The sequence below is a fragment of the Gopherus flavomarginatus genome, chromosome 1 (assembly GCF_025201925.1).
Source record: "Gopherus flavomarginatus isolate rGopFla2 chromosome 1, rGopFla2.mat.asm, whole genome shotgun sequence".
Lineage (NCBI taxonomy): Eukaryota > Metazoa > Chordata > Testudines > Testudinidae > Gopherus > Gopherus flavomarginatus.
In genome coordinates, this window is record NC_066617.1 from 78189097 (window position 1) to 78211281 (window position 22185).

General features: G+C 44.7%; 1 protein-coding gene across 3 annotated transcripts in view; it reads left to right on the plus strand.

Moving 5' to 3' along the window:
- ACSS3 (acyl-CoA synthetase short chain family member 3) overlaps positions 1-22185 on the plus strand; it is a 173372-nt gene that overhangs the window by 99556 nt on the left and 51631 nt on the right. For all 3 annotated transcript variants that reach the window (XM_050935246.1, XM_050935237.1, XM_050935255.1), the window contains one exon: positions 1603-1706. In XM_050935246.1, the coding sequence (XP_050791203.1) occupies positions 1603-1706 (104 nt within the window). The remainder of the gene's footprint in view (positions 1-1602; positions 1707-22185) is intronic.

Genomic DNA, 22185 nt, shown 5'->3' on the forward strand with positions numbered 1-22185 from the left:
TCCAGTGGCCTTGATCATATCAACAATATTTATGTTAACCAATTGCTTTACCAGTCTTCCTCTTGTCCAGTGCTGCTTCTACCTCCTCTGTAGAGATCAGTATCTTTTGAGACTTCCTGATACTTGGTGGTGCTTGCATTTGCAGCTTTCACTTCTCATTTAACAGCCTATGAAAATATGTTTTCCATACCTCTACCATCTCCACAGAGTCACTCACCACACAATTCCCATTCTTCTCACATAAAGAATTCTTCATACCTTGTGCTTCATTGTTTTTCTGTTTGTCCAGCCCCAAAACCAAGTTCCTGCCACCATCTTCCTCCAGCTTTCAGTATCATTCCCCTTTGCCACCATTCTTACCTTAGCCAACTGCCTTTTTAGCCTTAATTTTTGCTTGCATTTTTGATTCTCATGATCCCGAGCTGCTTCCTCAAACTCTCTGAATTATTCAGTCTTTCTTTTTAACTTCTCTTTTATATCAGACTTCCACCACCAGCTTGTTCTTTCTGAAAGCACCCCATCTTACCACTCATTCTGGCACATTACCTCTGCTGCTTTGATGAAATATTATTTAAACTTCCTCCATTCTCCCTCACTGTTCTTGTCAAAGTATGAAAGCCTTCCTTTACTTTTTGGCAGAACTCTTTCTCTCTCCCCCAACCCATTTACATAACCACCAATGCAATTTCTTCCTCAGCATCATCTTCTTTCCTGGTTTCTCAGACTACAATTTTTTTTAGCTTATACTTTTGTTGTTCTGTCACAAAAAGGTTATATTGACAGATTATGTCTTTCACCATTTTCATATGTTCTCTTCTTATCAAAATATAGTCCACCTGGGGCATGCTTTTTTCACTGTAGCTTGTCACCAGGTGGGATTCTTTTTTCGAACCATGTATTTGCCACTGAGAACCCATTAAACAAACAGTGCTCAACCCATTTCTTTCCTTCTGACTTTTTTTTTTTAACCAAAGCCAGATTTACCCACCATTCCGTCCACTGGGCACCCTTCACCAGCATGGCAGTTTTAATCACCACTCTCAACCATGACCACTAACTCTGCCAGATCATTTCTGAAGCTCTCTGTCTCTTCCATAGTTCTACCTTGTTTAGGAACATATGCTGACATAACACACACAAGCCTACTCTCCATCTTCAACGTTCTGCCATCCGTTGGTCTCCTTTATACCCTTACGAAAACCTCAGCAATCTCCAGGCTCACAATCAGAGCTCCTTTTTGGTATATTGTATTGGTTTTGTAGCTATTGACACTGTACACAATTTCTATATTGTGCCTGTTTTGTTTTTAATACATTTTTATATTTGTTTACTTTTCTTGAATTGTTGAGCTAGTCATGATGCCCAAGGCCTTCACATTTTGAAAAAGAGGCTATTTTAAAGTATTATATTAAGTAGTATACATTAATATCCATAGGAATGCATTTTCCATTCAGTAAGCTGGACCAGAAACACACTCTCCACCCTTCAACATCTTGGACATAGAACACATGTTTCTAAAGTTTAAGAGGAAATATATTCCTTTTCTGTTTTACCTTTCCTTATCAAGCATTAACATTTTAAAATTTTTACCATTTTATTTAGGTTCCGAACATTATTTGTAGCTGGTGAACGCTGTGATGTGGAGACATTAGAATGGTCCAAAAAAGTCTTCAAGGTCCCAGTGTTGGATCACTGGTGGCAAACTGGTGAGCCTTTGCAATATTATTTGAAATTCTCCCTCTCCCTTCCCCTCACCAAGCTTTACAGACTTGATTCCTGTTTTCTGCAAAGCAGTCACTACAGGATGATCCTTCCATCTACATGACTTTCTATTTATGTTTGCATGAGATCCTATTTCTTTAAGGATCCACTTATGCTTTTTTGGGTGGGGGTGGAAAGCCGTACATATTTATTTTAAACACACGGTTTGCTAATGTGGAAAACACAATATAGTGTTTTCTGATACCTGTGTTTAAAAGATTTAACATCATTATTATCATCACTATATTTTCTGTCTGTAACTATATTATACATGTGCATGTGTTATCCCCTCACACAAAACTTGATCTATTAGAGAAGCTTTTAGATTTATTTTATACACTTTCAGTCTATTTTATGCATGAAAAAATATGGCACACTGTAGGCTCCTCAGTTTTTGGTCATGTTCCGTTTGAACCTGATCCAACACCCATTAAATGACTACCATTGACTTCAGTGGGACCTGCATTGAGCCCTTAGATCACAATGGGAGAATCAAAAGCACCAGTGTATGTGTAACTGTGTGTCACAAATTCTGGTGAGAGTTAGACAGCTTGGTTCTGGCAGTTAGACTGAACAGCTATTTACCATAACTCTGAATGACGTGTGTGTGTCTCTTTATAATTTATATATAAAATTATCAGAATACATTAGAAAATCCTTATGCTTGTTTTTTTTTTGGATCCCTTTGTGCCAAGAATATTACTTTCTGTTTCTGTGATCACTGTTTCATTATAGAATTTCACAGATCTTTGTATGAGGCAGAAAGCTTTCTGCCTGCTCCATGATGGGTGGCGTATGGAATGGGCATGAGGCAGAAAAATGTGGTTTAAGGATACAATTGCCTGGAATAGAGAAGTTTCTTTAGTTCTGATCTGATCTGATTTACCATATACAGTAAAACCAGTCTAGTAGGCTTAAAGTGCAGCTTATTTATATAAACGTTTCAGCACTTGTGTGAGATATTCGAAAGATAGTGGTGTTGCTTGTTACTTAATCCTTGTGCCTATTAGTTGATAAAAGTAAAAGTGTTACAGGATGGAGAGAGAACCTATTTTTTTCCTCCGGTACAACTTTAGTAATACTGAAGGATAGATTCATAAATAAAACAATCCCTTTTCATTTCTGATAGGTCTGAATAAAACTTGTGCCATTTTATACAGCTAGTGCACCCAGGCTTAAAGAAAAGGCTCCCTGATGTCTGAGAACAAACATATGTCATTCCTAGCAGGAGGATGTGTTTCATATTAGTTTTTTTTTAATGTAGAGAAATCTTACGATGATCCTATATCAGTCTGTTGTCACTTTGAAGAACATTTTATTAAGTGGATTTCTATTGTTGTGAAAGATGACTGATTCCTATACTAAATAAGTCTTCAATGCATTAAATCATACCCTGTGGAGATCCATTCAATTACATTTGAAAATTTTGAGCTTTGGAGCAAGACAGTTCGCCAGATAATGCTGGATGTCTGCTGTAACTTAAGCAGGTGTTAGACAGTTCGTTTGGTCCTATGAATCAAAGTACATTTTATAAAAGTATTACAGAGCTACAGAATCTAATAGTTATGAATTACTGACAATCTGGCATAGAGGAGAGGAAATCTCTCAGAGAGGCAGGTCCCTAGCCATTTAGGGCTTCGTAGGTTGATACCAACGCCTTTCTCTCAACCTGCAAACCAACATGCAGCCAATGCAGATAAGAGCAGAGTCACAGATTCCAAGGCCAGAAGGAACCATTGTGATCATCTAGTCTGACTTCCTGTTTGACACAGGCCAGAGAACTTCCCCAAAATAATTCTGAGTGCATATCTTTTAGAAAAATACATCCAATCTTGACTTTAAAATTCAGTGATGGAGAATCTACCATAACCCTTAGTAAATTCATCAAATGATTAATTACACTCACTATTAAAAAGGTAAGGTTTTTATTTCCAGTCTGTATTTGTCTAGCTTCAGCTTCCAACCATTGGATTGTAATTGTACCTTTCTACTGAAGAGCCCATTATCAAATATTTTTGCCCCCCATGTCGGTACTTATAGAGTGTAATCAAGTTACCTCTCAACCTTCTCTTTGTTAAACTAAATAGATTGAGCTCTTTGATTCTGTTACTATAAATTGTGTGTTTCTAATCCTTTAATCTTTGTCGTGGCTCTTCTCTGAACCCTCTCCAGTTTATCAACATCCTTCTTGAATTGTGGGCACTAAACTTGACACAGTATTTCAGTCCCACCAGTGCAAAATGTAGAGGTAAAATAACTTCTCTACTCCTACTCAAGATTCCCCTGTTTATACATGCCAGGATCGTGTTTTAGTTCTTTTGGCCACAACATCACTCTAGGAGCTCATATTCAACTAATTATCCACCAAGAGTCTCACGTTTTTTTCAGAGTCACTACTTCCCAGGGTAGAATCCCCAATCCGGTAAGTATGGTGTGCTCACAGCTGCCACATTCTGCACTAACTTCAGTTTCCTAGATGACTTAAGGTGAAGTTCCATGTACAGCACATTGCTGTAGTGTAATATGAAAGTGACAATGTGATACCATAATAGCAAGGCCACATCTGAAAGGAATAGTTATGCCTTCTGGACCAGATGCAGATGAAAAAATGTCGTGATTTACCGCTGCTGTGCAATCATCTAACAGCACTTGGGGTTACATCAGTACCCATAGACTGCAAACTTGAGTAATAAATGATAGAGAAACCCACTCTCATTTGTATGGCCAGATATAATTCTTGCCATATGTTTGGGTTGTTTCCCCAGTCTTACCAATTTCACTTCCTTCTTGCCTAGGCTGAGCTTCAGCCAGTTATCCATGGGGCAGCATCTATCAAATGCTAGGTAAGGCATTTGAAAGCGTGGTTATCAGAGGCATATTAAAACACCATAGTACATATCTCCTTAATTGGTCTGTATGCACATTGGATGGAGTAGAAAGAAAGAAGATGAAGCCCTGAGGGACCACTCTTTGACAGAAAAGCATTTGCCAGCGATGACCATCTGGAACTTCTTTAGGAGATAGGAATGAAGTCTGTAAACCCTAATGGAAGAAAATGAGGCAAGTCAACAGTGCCAATATGTATCAGAGGGGTAGCTGTGTTAGTCTGTGTCCACAAAAACAATGAGGAGTCCGGTGGCACCTTAAAGACTAACAGATTTATTTGGGCATAAGCTTTTGTTAAGGTGCCATCGGACTCCTCAGTGTCAGTATGAACACTTGATCTTTATCAGAAGATCATCTAGCAAGGCACCCAGAATACTCCACAGTCTGTACCCAGATTGACAGGGGTCAGGAAGATTTTGTATGTCAAAATGCTCTGAGAATTGTTTTTCCACAGGAATCTTAACCAAAAATAGAAAATTGCGATCCTGAGAAAAATCTGGCTATTATCATCAACACCAAGTAATGGCCTCACAACAACTTCCTTTACAGAAATCAGCAACCTGTCCTACATAAGTCATTGGCAGTCTCCACCAGCTGGGGATGCTGTTCTTCCCTGCTTGCCTTGCTCAGAAAAGAAGCACTTGTTTGCAAAGCACAGATTGTAGCACAAAATATTCCTAATGTCTCTAGTATCTCAGGGAGCATCATTGGCCTAAACTTAGCCAGAAAAGGCTTAATCGCTCTGCATCTGCTGAAGTGGATATTTCAGGCCAATCAATTTTCTCTTCAAAATAACATGCAATTTCCTCACAATGGGAGGTAGTCGCTTCAGTTGGAATAACCAAAGCTGTCCATTACTTGAAACAACTCTGCTGATCAGGAGTAAGCCAATGCTAAAAAGATGAATTCCTGTTTGCCTCATGCACAACAACTGCAAAAAGGCTCTAAAATTGTTATAGTGCTATTGGTCAGATCCAGTCCACTTCTTTCATTTGGTACTCTAGACATCTTTTCTTCTCACTTTATTTGTCAGAGACCACCTGTAAACCATGATGACTTATTAGAATGGAGCCAGGGAAGATGATATCTAGGGGTTGGGTCTTTTAATCAATAATGCATTTTTTGTTTTCTTTCAGTTGTTTTTTATAGATAGTTTTATGACACAATATATACACGTTTTATAAAAACAAGCATTAAATATATAATTTACATATCTTAGAAGACATGATTGTATGTGTTTGGAGTAGGGGAGGTTTGAGAGACCTGCCTATGGATGGGAGTAGTGCATTTGAACATTGTGTTCATCTGTGTATAGAGAAGGGATAATTTTGTTTTGGTTTTATGCATATATTAGTGCAGGTGCTTGGTTTTTGCATATTTATAGAAAAATAATACTTTGCATTTAAATAGCACTTTTCATATTCAAAGTGGTTGTTCAAAGATGAGCTAATTAATTCTCATAACACCCCTGTGAGGTAGGTAAAGTGTTATCCCACCTTCACAGATGTGGAAATTGAGGAAGAGAGATGACTTGCCCCAAGCCACAGAGCAAGTCATTACAGATTCAGGGTTAGAGCTCAGAAGTTCCTGTGCTCAAAGAAAAAGTTTTCTGTCATGCTTACATATGTTTTGTTCTGTGTGTGAGTGAGTGATGGGTAAAAGAAAAATACATTTGGGGTCCAGCATTACATGTATATTGGTGTTTTAAGGGAATATAATTTGCCTCTGCCCGGTTTTTCTAGTTAAGCATTCCAAATAAATATCATGTAAGGTACTTTGATAAAAATATCTTTGAAGTATCCTAAATCTTTTAAAATTCAGGAATTATAATTGGTATGTCCAGTTTTCCAAGGAAGTACCCATTTTCCTTCGTATGGATACATGAGGAAATACTGAGAATAGATTACTCCCATTAGAGCTGGAAGCTGGATTTTAGTAGAGGAATATAATTGTCACTCCAAGACCTCTTCATTGCTGTAATTAAAGAGGTGATGGTTGTGAAATTTTGCATAAGAGAGCCTCCTCTGCATTGAGCTGTTAGTTATTCAGTGCCAGTAAAACAAAGATATGAAATGAAATTATCCAATCATTTTTTCTGTCTTCAAGAAAGGTTAACAAATAAGATTTCCTTCTATTCTTATTAAATGTAAGAAGTAAGGCTCATTTGAATTGTAGATACAAGACAAGGAGATATCTGAGCTATCTGACTGAGGAGATATATGAGCCATTAGCAATTATCTTTGAAAAGTCACGGAAGAGAGGGGAGACATTCCAGAAGACTGAAAAAGGGCAAATAGAGTGCCCATCTATAAAAAGGGAAATAAGAACAATTACAGACCAGTCAGCTTAACTTCTGTATCTGGAAAGATAATGGAGCAAATAATTAAAAAGTCAATTTGCAAACATCTAGAAGATAATAAGGCGATAAACAAAAGTCAGCATGGATTTGTCAAGAACAAATCGTGTCAAACCAACCTGGTAGCTTTCTTTAACAGAGTAACAAGCCTTGTGGATGGAGGGAAGTGGTAGATGTGATATATCTTGACTTTAGTAATGCTTTTGATACTGTTTCACATGACCTCCTCATAAACAAACTAGGGAAATACAACCTAGATGGAGCTACTATAACATGGGTGCATAACTGGTTGGAAAATCATTCCCAGAGAGTAGTTATCAGTGGTTCACAGTCATACTGGAAGGGCATAACGAGTGGGATCCTGCAGGGATCGGTTCTGTTCAATATCTTCATCAATGCTTTAGATAATGGCATAGAGAGTACACTTATAAAGTTTGCAGTCGACAGCAAGCTGGGAAGAGTTGCATGTGCTTTGGAGGATAGTATTAAAATTCAAAATGAACTGGACAAACTGGAGAAATGGTCTGAAGTAAATAGGATGAAATTCGATAAGGACAAATGCAAAGTATTCTACTTAGGAAGGATCAATCAGTTACACACATGCAAAATGGGAAATGACCAGCTAGGAAGGAGTACTGCGGAAAGGGATCTGGTAATCATAGTGGATCACAAGCTAAATATGAGTCAACAGTATAATGCTGTTGCAAAAAAATTAAATATCATTCTGGGATATATTAGCAGGAATATTGTAAGCAAGACACGAGAAGTAATTCTTCCACTCTACTCCGCGCTGATTGGGCCGCAACAGGAGTATTGTGTCCAGTTCTGGATGCCATATTTCAGGAAAGATGTGGACAAATTGGAGAAAGTTTAGAGAAGAGCAACAAAAATTATTAAAAGTCTAGAAAAATGACCTGTGAGGGAAGATTGAAAAAATTGGGTTTGTTTAGTCTGGAGAAGAGAAGACTGAGAAGGAACATAACAGTTTTCAAGTACATAAATAGTTGTTTCAAGAAGGTGGGAGAAAAATTGTTGCTCTTAACCTGTGAGGATAGGATAAGAAGCAATGGGCTTAAATTGCAGTAAGGGCGGTTTAGATTGGACATTAGGAAAAACTTCCTAACTGTTAGAGTGGTTAAGCACTGGAATAAATTGCCTAGGGAGGTTGTAGAATCTCCATCATTGGGGATATTTAAGAGCAAGTTGGACAAACACCTGTCAGGGATGGTCTAGATAATACTTAGTCCTGCCTTGAGTACTGGGGACTGGACTAGATGACCTCTCAAGGTCCCTTCCAGTCCTATGATTCTATGCTATAGTCTCTTAAAGAAATCTCTCTACCTGCAAATGTAATGTCTGCTCAAAGGGGTCTGCAACTTATTCACACATACACCTCTACCCTGATATAACGTGGTCCTCGGGAACCAAAAAATCTCACCGCCTTATAGGTGAGATCACGTTATATCGGGTACTGTCCAGTAAGGTGTACCGGCAAGAGCCACTACGCTGTGCTGGACTAGACCAGCTTCCCCAGCGGTGATTTAAAGGACCCAGTGCTCCAGCAGCTGCACGGAGCCCCGTGCCCTTTAAATCACTGCCGGAGCTCCGGCAGCAGGGCTCAGGCAGGGATTTAAAGGGCCCAGGGCTCCCCGCAGCGGTCAGAACCTCTGGCCCTTTAAACCACTCCCCGAGACCAGATGGTGGAGCCCTGATGGGGATTTAAAGGGCCCGGTGCTCCAGCTGCTGTGGGGAGCCCCTGGCCCTTTAAATCACCGCTGGAGCTCTGACAGCAGGCCTCAGGCAGGGATGTAAAGGGTTTGGGGCTCCCTGTAGCGGCCAGAGCCTCTGGCCCTTTAAATCACTGCCCGAGCCCGGCTGCTGAAGCCCCGGGGCTCCAGCAGTCAGGCTCAGGCGGTGATTTAAAGTGCCTGGGGAGCCACACAAATTCGGATATAACGCAGTAAAGCAGCCGGGTTCAGGTGGCACTTTAAAGGGCCTGGGGCACCCCACTGCTTTACCGTGTTATATCTGAATTCATGTTATATTAGTTCACGTTCCATTGGGGTAGAGGTGTACTTTGAAAGAGAATTGTACAAATCTGCTTTTGTGGAAATAAGCTGCCATAAATGGAGTATGTAAAGTATGTAAAAGCAGTTTGAGCATTAGGTATCAAGATAGATATTGTGGTGGCTGCTCAAAAGGTGGCTGTTGTTTGTATAACGTAATCAAGGCCTTGAGTACTCTATAACACGAGACCAAATTCTCTGTCAGCAACCCAATAAATTCATGGCAAAATTTAATTTACTCTGTCACCATGAAATATCCTTCATTCCCGTCCCTGTCTTCTCTCAAACACAGAGAACTATTATTATAATTACTACTATTACTAATTATTTGTATTGAGGTAGTACCTAGGATCCCTAGTCATAGACCAGGACCCCATTGTCCTAAGCACCGTATAACAAAGAGACTGTCCCAAAATTGCTTAGCAATATCAGAGCTGTGGTTCATAGTTGACTATACTCATTGATACAAATACTGTTACTGACTGTTTTTGATCATGATAATTTGAGAGGATGGGTTTTTATTATGTTCTCCATTATGGCTATCAATTAATTGCAGTTAATTCATGCGATTAACTCAAAAAATTAATCATGATTAAAAAAATTAATCACAATCACAGTTTGCACTGTTGAACAATAAACCAATTAAATTTTATTAAATATTTTTGGATGTTTTTCTACATTTTCTAATATATTGATTTTGATTACAACGCAGAATACAGGGTGTACAATGCTCACTTTATATTATTATTTTTTATTACAAATATTTGCACTGTAAAAATGGTAAAAGAAATCATATCGTTCAATTCACCTCATATAAGTACTGTAGTGCAATCTCTTTATCATGAAAGTGCAACTTACAAATGTAGATTTTGTTGTAGTTGTTACATAACTGCACTAAAAAACAAAATAATGTAAAACTTTAGATCCTACAAGTCCACTCAGTCCTACTTATTGTTCAACCAATCACAAAGACAAACAAGTTTGTTTATATTTACAGGAGATAATACTGCCCACTTCTTATTTACAATGTCACCAGAAAGTGAGAACAGGTGTTCACGTAGCACTTTTGTAGCTGACATTGCAAGGAATTTACATGCCAGATATGCTAAACATTCATATGCCCCTTCATGCTTCGGCCACCATTCCAGAGGACATCTTTCCATGCTGATGATGTTTGTTTAAAAAAAAGTCTTAATTAAATTTATGGCTGAACACCTTGGGAGAGAATTGTATGTCCCTTGCTCTGTTTTACCCGCATTCTTCCATATATTTCATGTTATAGCAGTCTCGGATGATGACCCAGCATATGTTGTTCCTTTTAAGAACACTTTCACTGCAGATTTGACAAAACACAAAGAAGGTACCAATGTGAGATTTCTAAAAATAACTACAGCACTGGACCCAAGGTTTAAGAATCAGAAGTGCTTTCCAAAATCTGAGAGGGACGAGGTGTGGAGCATGCTTTCAGAAGTCTTAAAAGAGTTACACTCCGATGCGGTGGTATCTGACTCAGTTGATGTAAATGAACACGTGTCACTCCGCACTGTTTTAGATCGTTATCAAGCAGAATCTGTCATCAGCATAGATGCATTTTCCCTGGAATGGTGGTTGAAACATGAAGGGACATATGAATATTTAGTGCATCTGGCATATAAATATCTTGAGATGGCTACAACAGTGCCATGCAAAAGCCTGTTCTTCTTTGAGTGATTGCTCACATCCATTCCAGGTAGGTGTGCGCGCCGCACGTGCACGTTCGTCGGAAACTTTTTACCCTAGCAACTCCAGTGGGCCGGCAGGTCGCCCCCTGGAGTGGCGCCGCCATGGCGCTCGATATATACCCCTGCCGGCCCACCCGCTCCTCAGTTCCTTCTTACCGCCGTGTCGGTCGTTGGAACTGTGGAGCGCGGCATAGCTGTCCTCCACGTCCCTAGCTCTCCTGGTTAACTACCGTTATTGTTACAGTTGTTAGTTAGATCGTTAAGTATAGTTAGTTAATTAATTAGGTGTAAATAGTATTGTATATAGTTGTTCGCCGGTCTGGGCTGTAGCCCTTCCCGGCACCCGGCACCAGGCTCATGCCTGGTTCGCCGGGCTTTAAGCAGTGTGCGGCCTGTAAAAAGCCTATGCCAACTAGCGACCCCCACGACGCGTGTCTGAAGTGCCTGGGGGAATCGCACAGGTCGGACAAGTGCCGCATCTGCAAGGCTTTTAAGCCCAGGACAAAGAAGGAGAGAGACCAGAGACTCAGGACTCTGCTCATGGAGGCGGCACTTGACCCAGCAGCTTCACAGACCGTGATCTCGGCGCCGGCACCGGATCGCACCGGCACCGGGAAGACTCCCCGGCACCGACCTTCCCCGGCACCGGGTGCAGAGGCGAGACCGTCAACGTCTGCTACTCCAGCCAGGCAGACCCGAATGGAGCGCCCGGCATCGACATCGGCCGCGGCACTACCGGCACCGTCGACTCCGGGCCCGGTGGGTCCGTCGAGTCCGGTGCCGCCAAGCTCCCCCATAAGATCTGGGGTTGAGCTATTGGTCCCATCCACTCCGGAGACCTTCGCCTCGGCACGGGACCTTATCGCCCTAACTGAGTCTACTCAGCCGCCACCCCCGGTACCTCCGGTGCGGGTCGCATCTAGAGGCAAGCCCATGATGACGGCACCGTCTCGGGACTCGCGCTCGCGATCCAGGTCCCGACGCCACGGTCGCTCGAGATCCCGCCGCCGCTCGCAGTCCCGGCACCGCTCCCCTCGGCGGTACCGGTCGCACTCGCGGCACCGATCGACCTCCAGACGGTCGCGGTCTGACTCCAGCCGTCGATACCGGCACCGTGACTCTAGGAGCCAGTCTCGCCGTCACTCACCGCGCCGGTCGACCTCCCGGCACCGAGCTGGTGGCAGGTCCTGGTCCCGGTCGACCTCCCGGCACCGCGTCGGTGGCAGGTCCCGGTCCCGATCCCGGCACCGAAGCAGCGGCCGGTACCGTTCCAGATCCCGGCACCGAGACAGAACCCGGTCCCAATCCCGGCGCCGCTACGACTCCCGGTACCGATCCCCGGCACCGAGAAGATCTTCGGTGCCGACCCGCGCAGACCCTTATCAGCCGGGGTCGGCTCCGCCATGGCCTTCTAGGCAGCCGTCGGTGTCTTCTCAAGCAGACAGCGTGTATGCGCTGGGCACCGACAGGCAGGCGGCATTGTTTCAAGATCCTCCGCAACAGGACCAGGGTCCGCAGCAGTGGGGGTTTTGGACCCCCTGGGCATACCATCAAGCCCAGGGCCCCCAACCGCTTCCTGCGAGGCCTGCAACGGCGGAGCACAGGGTGCCGGAGGCTTCGTTGTCTCGCCTCCCTCCCTCCCCGGATGGAGAGGAAGGATCGAAGCAGCAAGACCCTGCTCTTGCTCCTGAGACAGAGGCGAGGGCTGAGGGGGACCCCCCACTGGACACTTTCTTGCCGGAGGTCTCCTCATCCTCCTCCCCCGATGAAGCGGTGGCTGGCACCTCCTCCAGTAGCCCTCCTCCGCTGGATCTCAGGGCGCACCAAGACCTCCTTAGGCGAGTAGCTCAGAATCTGAGCCTGCAAGCCGAGGAGGTCTCTGAGATCGAGGACCCTATCGTCACCATCCTCTCATCTGATGCTCCCACCAGGGTCGCCCTACCCTTCATTAGGACGATCCAGGCCAACGCCAATACAATCTGGCAGTCAACGGCCTCCATCCTCCCTACGGCGAGGGGCGTCGAGAGGAAGTACATGGCCCCCTCCAAGCGCTACGAGTACCTCCACGTCCACCCAACACCGTGTTCCCTGGTGGTGCAGTCGGTGAACGAGAGGGAGCGTCATGGGCAGGAAGCTCCAGCCCCCAAATCCAAGGAGGCCAGACGTATGGACCTCCTCGGCCGCAAGGTCTACTCAGCTGGGGCCCTTCAGCTCAGGGTTTCAAATCAACAAGCCCTGCTCAGCAGATACGCTTTTAACTCGTGGGTGGCAGCGGACAAATTCAAAGAGCTGCTGCCACAGGAGGCCCGCCAAGAATTTGCAGCCATTCTGGACGAGGGCAAGAAGGTTGCACGAACCTCGTTGCAAGCTTCTTTGGACGCTGCAGACTCGGCTGCCCGCACCCTCGCCTCAGGGGTAACGATGCGCCGTATCTCCTGGCTTCAGGTCTCTGGCCTTCCACCGGAGCTCCAATACACCATCCAGGACCTCCCGTTCGAAGGCCAGGGCCTGTTTTCAGAAAAGACAGACCCCAGACTTAAGAGTCTCAAAGACAATCGGGTCATTATGCGCTCCCTCGGGATGCACACGCCGGGAACGCAGCGCAGACCCTTCCGGCCACAGCAGCAACAGCAGCGCAGGCCATACCCCCAGTTCCGCCAACGGCAGGACCTCAATAGGCGCCATGGCAGGAATGGAAGGCGTAGGCATTCGGGGAACCAAGGGGGGCAGAATCAAAGCTCCTCTAAGCCCCCACCTGGGCCCAAGCCTTCGTTTTGAAGGTGCGCCCGAGGGCGCAGTAACAGTTTTCCCCACGGATCCTTCCCCCCCTTTTTCCAACCGCCTTTCGTTTTTCCTCCCGGCGTGGACCCAAATAACATCGGACCGCTGGGTCTTGCGCACGGTGCAGACGGGATACCGCCTGCTGTTTATATCATTTCCTCCTTCCCGCCCCCCTTCCTCGTCCCTCTTCAGGGACCCCTCTCACGAGCAATTCCTTCGACAGGAGGTACAGACGCTCCTCAACAAAGGAGCTATAGAGGCGGTTCCGGAAAACGAGAAAGGCAAGGGGTTTTATTCCCGCTACTTTCTGATCCCCAAGGCCAAGGGAGGCCTCAGGCCTATCCTCGACCTGCGAGAGCTCAACAAATACCTAGTGAAGTTGAAGTTCCGCATGGTATCCCTGGGGACCATTATCCCATTCCTTGGATCCGGGAGACTGGTACGCCGCCCTCGACATGCAGGACGCTTATTTTCACATTGCCATTTGGCCACACCACAGACGTTTCCTTCGATTCGTGGTGGGCCGCCTTCACTACCAATTTGCAGTCCTCCCATTTGGCCTTTCTACGGCCCCGAGGGTATTTACAAAATGCATGGCAGTCGTTGTGGCACATCTTCGGCGCAGTCGTATCCACGTGTTCCCTTACCTAGACGATTGGTTAATTCGGGGCACGTCGGAACTACAGGTTTGCAGCCACGTCCGCAGGATCACCGGCCTGTTTGCTACCTTGGGCCTCATGATCAACATAGACAAGTCCACCCTGCTCCCCACGCAGAGGGTGGAGTTCATCGGGGCCGTCCTGGACTCCACCGTGGCCAGGGCTCTTCTGCCGTTACCGAGGTTCCAGGCGTTGTCGGCGATCGTTCAGCGATTGCGGGCAGCCCCCTTGACATCAATACGGACATGTCTAACCCTGTTAGGCCACATGGCAGCATGCACATTTGTGACCGGTTACGCTCGGCTCTGCATGAGGCCCCTCCAGTTGTGGCTCATCGCACATTACCGGCCGGCAAGGCAACCGCTAGACATGCTGATCACAATCCCCCAGGGGGTGTTAGATTCTCTCGGCTGGTGGCTAGACCAGTCCGTAGTGTGTGCGGGGCTCCCTTTCCACCCACCTCAGCCTTCGGTGTCCCTAACAACGGATGCCTCAGATCTCGGCTGGGGGGCCCACCTGGGAACCCTGAGAACACAGGGCCTGTGGTCCCGGCAGGAGGTGAAGCTGCACATCAACATGCGGGAGTTGAGAGCGGTCCGCCTTGCATGTCAAACGTTCTGTCACCAGCTTCGAGGTCGTTGTGTCGCGGTGTTTACCGACAACACGACGACCATGTACTATATCAACAAGCAGGGCGGCACCAGATCCTCTCCCCTATGTCACGAGGCGATGCGACTCTGGGACTTTTGTGTAGCGCACTCCATTCACCTCACGGCTTTCTTCCTCCCCGGAGTACGGAACACGCTGGCGGATCGCCTGAGCAGATCCTTCCTATCACACGAGTGGTCCCTTCGCCCGGACGTCGCCCTCTCAATCTTCCAGAGGTGGGGTTATCCCCGTGTGGACCTCTTCGCGTCCGGGGGGAACAAGAAGTGCCAGGCGTTCTGCTCCTTTCAGGGCAGGGAGCCCGGGTCTATAGCGGATGCCTTCCTTATTCCGTGGACGACCCACTTGTACTACGCGTTTCCCCCGTTCCCACTGGTCCACAGGGTCCTTCTGAAGGTGCGCAGGGACAGGGCTCGCGTGATCATGGTAGCCCCGGCGTGGCCCAGGCAACATTGGTACCCCATGCTGCTGGACCTGGCCATAGCCGACCCAGTTCCCCTGCCCCTTCACCCGGACCTGATTACCCAGGAACACGGGACTCTCTGTCACCCGGACCTGCAGTCGCTGCACCTAGCGGCGTGGTTCCTGCGTGGCTGACCGGTTCTGAACTGCGCTGCTCCACCCCGGTACGGGAGGTACTTTTGGGCAGCAGGAAGCCTTCCACTAGAGCGACATACTCAGCCAAGTGGAAGCGTTTCTCCTGTTGGTGCGTGGAGAAAGGTCTCCGCCCTATGGAAGTTTCGGTGGCCAATATCTTAGACTATGTTTGGTCCCTCAAACAACAGGGCCTGGCGATATCGTCTTTGCGGGTCCACCTGGCAGCTATCTCCACCTTTCACCCGGGTGGGGATGGCCGCTCCGTTTTTTCTCACCCGACGGTGACTAGATTCCTGAAGGGGCTGGAACGTTTATACCCTAACGTCCGACTCCCTGCTCCAACCTGGGATCTTAACCTGGTGTTGTCTCGGCTCATGGGGCCCCCCTTTGAGCCGTTAGCTACTTGCTCCCTACTCTATCTCTCTTGGAAGACTGCTTTTCTAGTAGCTATCACCTCAGCTAGGCGGGTGTCGGAACTCCGGGCTCTCGTGGTAGACCCCCCGTATACAGTCTTCCACAAAGATAAGGTGCAGCTGAGGCCACACCCTGCCTTTCTCCCCAAGGTGGTCTCGACCTTCCACATCAACCAAGAGATATTCCTCCCGGTTTTTTTCCCGAAACCTCACTCTTCAGGCAGGGAGCAACAGCTCCACTCGCTTGATGTCCGTAGGGCTCTCGTGTTCTATGTGGAGAGGACCAAACCGTTCCGCAAATCCCCCCAACTTTTCGTGGCAGTAGCGGACCGCATGAAGGGGCTTCCTATCTCCTCGCAGAGGTTATCCTCATGGGTAACGTCCTGTATCAGGACCTGCTATGAGCTGGCCCACGTTCCTACGGGCCGTGTGACTGCGCATTCTACCAGGGCGCAGGCGTCATCGCTGGCTTTCCTCGCCCGTGTGCCCATCCAGGAAATCTGTCGGGCAGCGATCTGGTCATCGGTCCACACCTTCGCTTCCCACTACGCCCTGGTCCAGCAGTCAAGAGAGGATGCGGCCTTCGGATCTGCAGTGCTCCATGCCACTACTTCTCACTCCGACCCCACCGCCTAGGTATGGCTTGGGATTCACCTACCTGGAATGGATGTGAGCAATCACTCGAAGAAGAAAAGACGGTTACTCACCTTTGTAACTGTTGTTCTTCGAGATGTGTTGCTCACATCCATTCCACAGCCGCCCTCCTTCCCCACTGTCGGAGTAGCCGGCAAGAAGGAACTGAGGAGCGGGTGGGCCGGCAGGGGTATATATCGAGCGCCATGGCGGCGCCACTCCAGGGGGCGACCTGCCGGCCCACTGGAGTTGCTAGGGTAAAAAGTTTCCGACGAACGTGCACGCGCGGCGCGCACACCTACCTGGAATGGATGTGAGCAACACATCTCGAAGAACAACAGTTACAAAGGTGAGTAACCGTCTTTTCTCACTTTCAGATGACATTGTAAACAAGAAGTGGGCAGCATTATCTCCTGCAAATGTAAACAAACTTGTTTGAGTGATTGGCTGAACAATAAATAGGACTGAGTGGACTTGTAGGCTCTAATGTTTTAGATTGTTTTGTTTTTGAATACAGTTATTTTTTTGTACTGTGATGGGGCAGCTGCCCCACACTAGTAGAAATGGGGTTAAAAGCAGCCATAGGGAGGCTGTGCCAGAGGCAGGCTATTGGAAAGAGTCTGAGAGGAGCTGGCTCTTATATGAGCCTGACAGGCTCATATAAGAAGGCTGCAGGGCAGAGCAGAGTCACTCCCTGGAGCTTGAGGAGGGAGGTAGACTGGCTGCCTTGCAGGCTGAGTTCAGCAAACACACTGGACATAGCAATGCTATAGGCTGGTGCTGCAGGCTGAGGCCCTAAGGCTAGGGCAAAGAAGGTGCTGGGACTGCGGGGAAGTGGTCCAGGGAGATCCGCAGAGGAGTCAGAGGGAGTGTAGTAAGTGACTGCTATCTACAAGGTCCCTGGGCCAGGACCCAGAGTAGTGGATGGGCCCGGGTCCCTCTCCCCTGCTCCGCGCCACTGGCGAAGAGGCTAAAGAGTAGACTGCACTTGCCACTGAAGGAAGTGGCTGGACAATGGACTGCAGTCCACCCAGAAGGGGGGTACATGGAGTATGACCCAGCCAGAGAGCAGTGTCATGAGGAGGACGCCATGGTCCTGGGAGTGAAATGGGTCCAGGAACAGAGATAGTCATGCCTTGTCACATGTACATAATCCTACATTTGTGAGTTCAACTTTCATGATAAAGAGATTGCACTACAGTACTTGTATTAGTTGAACTGAAAAATAGTATTTCTTTTTATTTTTACAGTGCAAATATTTGTAATAAAAATAAATATAAAGTGAATGGTGTACATTTTGTATTCTGTATTGTTACTGAAATCAATATATTTGAAAATGTAGAAAACATCCAAAAATATTTAAATAAGTGGTATTATATTATTAACAGTGCAATTAATCACAATTAATTTTTTTAACCACTTGACAGCCCTCTTTTCCATACATACTCCGTAGGCTTTAACTCCCATAATGCTTGTGTGACCTGTCTCAGATCCTTCTTTTTCCCACATGTTTCAGGGATGATGGCGTTAGATTCCAGTTCTCTCTTTCCAACCCCTGCTACCTAGCTCTGTAGAACAGTGCCGGGAGTATGCATTGTAATCCAATTAATTCCTCAATATGGGGAACCGTGCAGAGCGAGAAGCAGCTGCTAGCAGGTCCAATCAGGACAGGTAGACAAAAGAATGTTGGGTTTCTGACTGCAGTAAAATGATGAATTTCATGGAATCTTCAGAAAGTGCCAAATTATGCCATTGTGAAATTATGAAGCCTACAGGGTCCTGACTGAGATGAGTGAAGCAAGAGCTGTCTCAGAGCTATTGTTTCAGTTTACAGTCTGTTCATACTTTTGAGGCCTTCTCTGCAGCAAAAAAGGCTAGAAACGTTTTTCTTTTTAAATTGGAAGCCAAGATTCTACATCAAAACTCTGGAAGAAGGGGGTGAATTCTGCAGAAAATACCATAGTGGAGAAACGCTTGGGTCACTGAACGTAGTGTTTTGCAAAATCTGGACTTGTCTCAGACTTTCATATTGGGGATAGGGCAGGTAAGTGGCTATCTTGCTTAAGAAATTATTTTTGAAGGGGTTAGTAGTCTGAGCTCATCCATTTAGAAGTACACAACATTATCTGTGGCCTCTTTCTTTAAGCAGTTTTTCACAGGGACCATAGTCATTGCCAGTACCATATCTAACTAATAGTCTGGCTGGCTGGGTATCCCATCCTCTACTATGGCCTGTCAGGATATTTCAGATAAAGGAACATTGTAACTTCTTAAATTTTTGTTCCTTTTCCTATCTATTTATGCGAACATTGTGTCATGAGTGGGGAGCTCTTCCTGAATCTGTTTGGTGATCAGTTTTTCCCTTGAGGTCTAAGGATTGATAGCCTTAGTAATTTTGATTGTATGGTAATTAGTATAACTGCCAGGTGACAGACTATTGATTTATATAATGGTAACCTCTCTGTGAGCTAAGATCAAGCGTAGTATCTATCACCTTATTAATGCAGTCTTAGCATATCCTTCACATTTTGACTAGTGATGTGTCTTACTTGAACTGGCCACTAGGACTGATCTTTCTGCTACCTGTAGTAATTCGGAGTCACCATTGTCTACATTCCTCCTCTAATCTTGTATCCTCATGGGATTTCTGAGGCTCTTTTCCAGTTGCAGAAGATTCTAATCCAGACATTAATGTACTCAGATTTGAGGATTATTTTCCTGCAGAAAAGTTTTAATTCATTTCCACATTATCCACTGGGCACTCAAGAGTATTTGCTTTAATTATGTTTATTCTTTAAAATGATCATCTTATTTGGAATAAAATTGTTACAGCTACCTAAGTTTGCCATGGGTAGCTATTCAGTGCTACTCACTCTGATCCATTCCATCATCCTACTGGATATGGCTTCTATATTCTCCTCCAAAGATGTTTTATCCCACATGAATTACTTCAAATATGCATTTGACAGATAATCAATCCTCCTCTGCATCGTGGGAAGTGCTCTAAGTAGCAAAGATGGTGCAGGTTCAGTGACTGAGGGAAGGAGAGCTGTGTTGTGAAAAAGCTTCTAATCTCTTTGGTTTTATTTTTAGAAGATAAAGGTTTGCCTGTGGGTTCAGGGAGCCGGTACTGGGGTCTGTTCCAGTAAATTAAAGCACAAACAGCTTGTGCTGTCTGAATTGCACAGGTTTACTGGTTTCCTCACAGTGGTCGCCTCTGCTTCTCTATAATTCTGTATTCTAATTTATTGTATCTAACTTGTCACCTACTCTGACATTCTGTATAAGTTTAGCATATTTTAAGATTTTTTGTTTCCATCTAATTTTAGTTTCTCTGTGCTGTTTAATCTAAGTCATTTCCAACTGTTATTCCACATGCAGTTAAGGGGTCTGCAGTAATAAGAATAAAGCATCATAAATGCCCATCCCTTTTAAAATTTCCTTTATGCGGTTTTGATGGTTGGAAACAAAGAAATTGTAAAATGATCTTCAGTCATGGAGCTCATCTCTGAGCTATTTTTAGGATGCACTAGATAGGAGAATGTAGGGGTGGGAGGGGAGCGTTTGTGTAAGAAACAGTGAGTTAAGTCTAATACAGTCTCAGCTGTGTGAGGGAAAGCGGCTGTGACAGTGCCCCCAGTTTGTATATTTGTGTGAAAATGTTACAGGTTGCTGATGTCATTCTTGTTGCTTGGCAACTGTTTTTTCCCTCTAGTTCATAGAACAGAGTCCTCATTAGTGTCAAGTAGACAATTTTACTGATGATTTGAGAACAGGAAGCCCAGAGTTAAGCTCCATGAATCTAGTTTATGGGAGGAATAATCCTTTGCAAGATTTAAGGCAGCCTTGATGAAGATTTTCCTGAAGAGAGAGAGAGGGAGAGAAACAATTTATAAAATGTTAATCCCTGCTGCAGAGAAATTTACCTAAATTATACACTAATAATCTAATCATTCTCTTCCATCATTACAGTATAACTCTGCATTAAATATATAATGCTTTCTCAAAATGATTAAACAGTAAATGGTTAGCACTGAGATGTGTAATTACTTTTTATAACATCCATTTGTGTCTACTATTTCATCATGTATCAGTATAGTATTACAACAGGAAGAGAATAAAAAAATGGGTTGCAATTAAAGCATAAAAATACATTTTATAATCATATGCATTGCATTACTTTATGCATCTTTAAATCTTTAGTCCTATTATCTGAAATCTTCAAAGTAAGACAGAAAGCATTGCCATATGTCTGAATATCTCAACAATCATTCTGCTCTTGCAAATTCCACTTGCAAATTCCATCTATAAACTTCAGCTGCACTGTGACTGACTTGGAGCACTATAAGATCACTGGACTTTTATTTCAATCCTTGTCATAGGCAACCAGATTCCAGTTAAGCTATTGAGTGTTTCCCAATAAGATCAGTTAATTGCAACCACACTTCTGAGGTTTGCAAGTTTTTGGTGTTCTTTGAAACCTCAGAGGGGGGCAGGTGTGTGTGTGTGTGTGTGTGTGTGTGTGTGTGTGTGTGTGTGTGTGTGTGTGTGTGTGTGTGTGTGTACATAGTGCACAATACAGTATATAAATATACAGTACAAGCTGTGTTATCTGGCACTTTATCAGTCAGAAAGCTCTATTAACTGGCATTTCTGATATCTCCTTACAAATCTTCAATCTAGTAACCAGGACTAGTGTAATGCCCAGGAGGTTATGCAATTGCACATTCTGCACTCTACTTTTAGGCAAAGGAGGCAAAAGACAAGTAAACAAGCTGGTATCTGGGATTTATTCAAAAAAGCAGCTTCCGGGGTATGTCATTGGACTGCATCTGTACTGACCCTATCTCCTACACTTTCTTGTACATCGACAATGGTAACTGATGTCGATAATGACTCGGAGGCACTGCAAGATCCTAAAGTGCCTTCTGAATTATCAAAGAAAGATTAAATTATGTTCAGTATAGTTTTAGTGTTAAGTGTATTTTTAGTGATCTGAATGTACACCAAGCGCTGCCCATAGTGATATGTAGTGTTGTAAGGTAACCTACTGTATAGAAAACTTTACCTGTATACACCTAAGTGCTTCAAGAAACCAACCACTCTGCAGTGCAGTGCTACTACTGGATTGGTGAGTATCTGTTTACTATTTCATACTTTATTCATTTGATTGTATTCTAATTCTTTGAAAATTGGTATTCCATTGGTAAGTATAACTCTTAGTTAACCGGAATTTTTGATTAACCTGCATCCCCAATTCCATCAACATGCCGGATAACACAGTTTTTACTGCATAATGTTTACACACTGGACTGAGAGAGTTTGGCAAAGATCTTGGGAATTATATATTTTTATTATTAAATTAAATATCATAACAACTATATTACCATGAGAGTATGGTTTTCAAAAATGAAACACGTGTTCATGAAAGCAGGTGTGCGGTGACCACTGATGCCTAGTGGCTATAGGAAGAAAAAGGAATTGTTGATTTCCCTTGTGACTACATTTAAAAAAGAAACACAAATTCTCTGAATGGACTTGAGTTTTTGTAATTTGATAAAGAAACAAGCACTGTTTCTCCAGACAAAATCATCTTTTAAATATTTTAACAGGTCTTGTGACTTCCTCTAGATTTTGTATATTTGC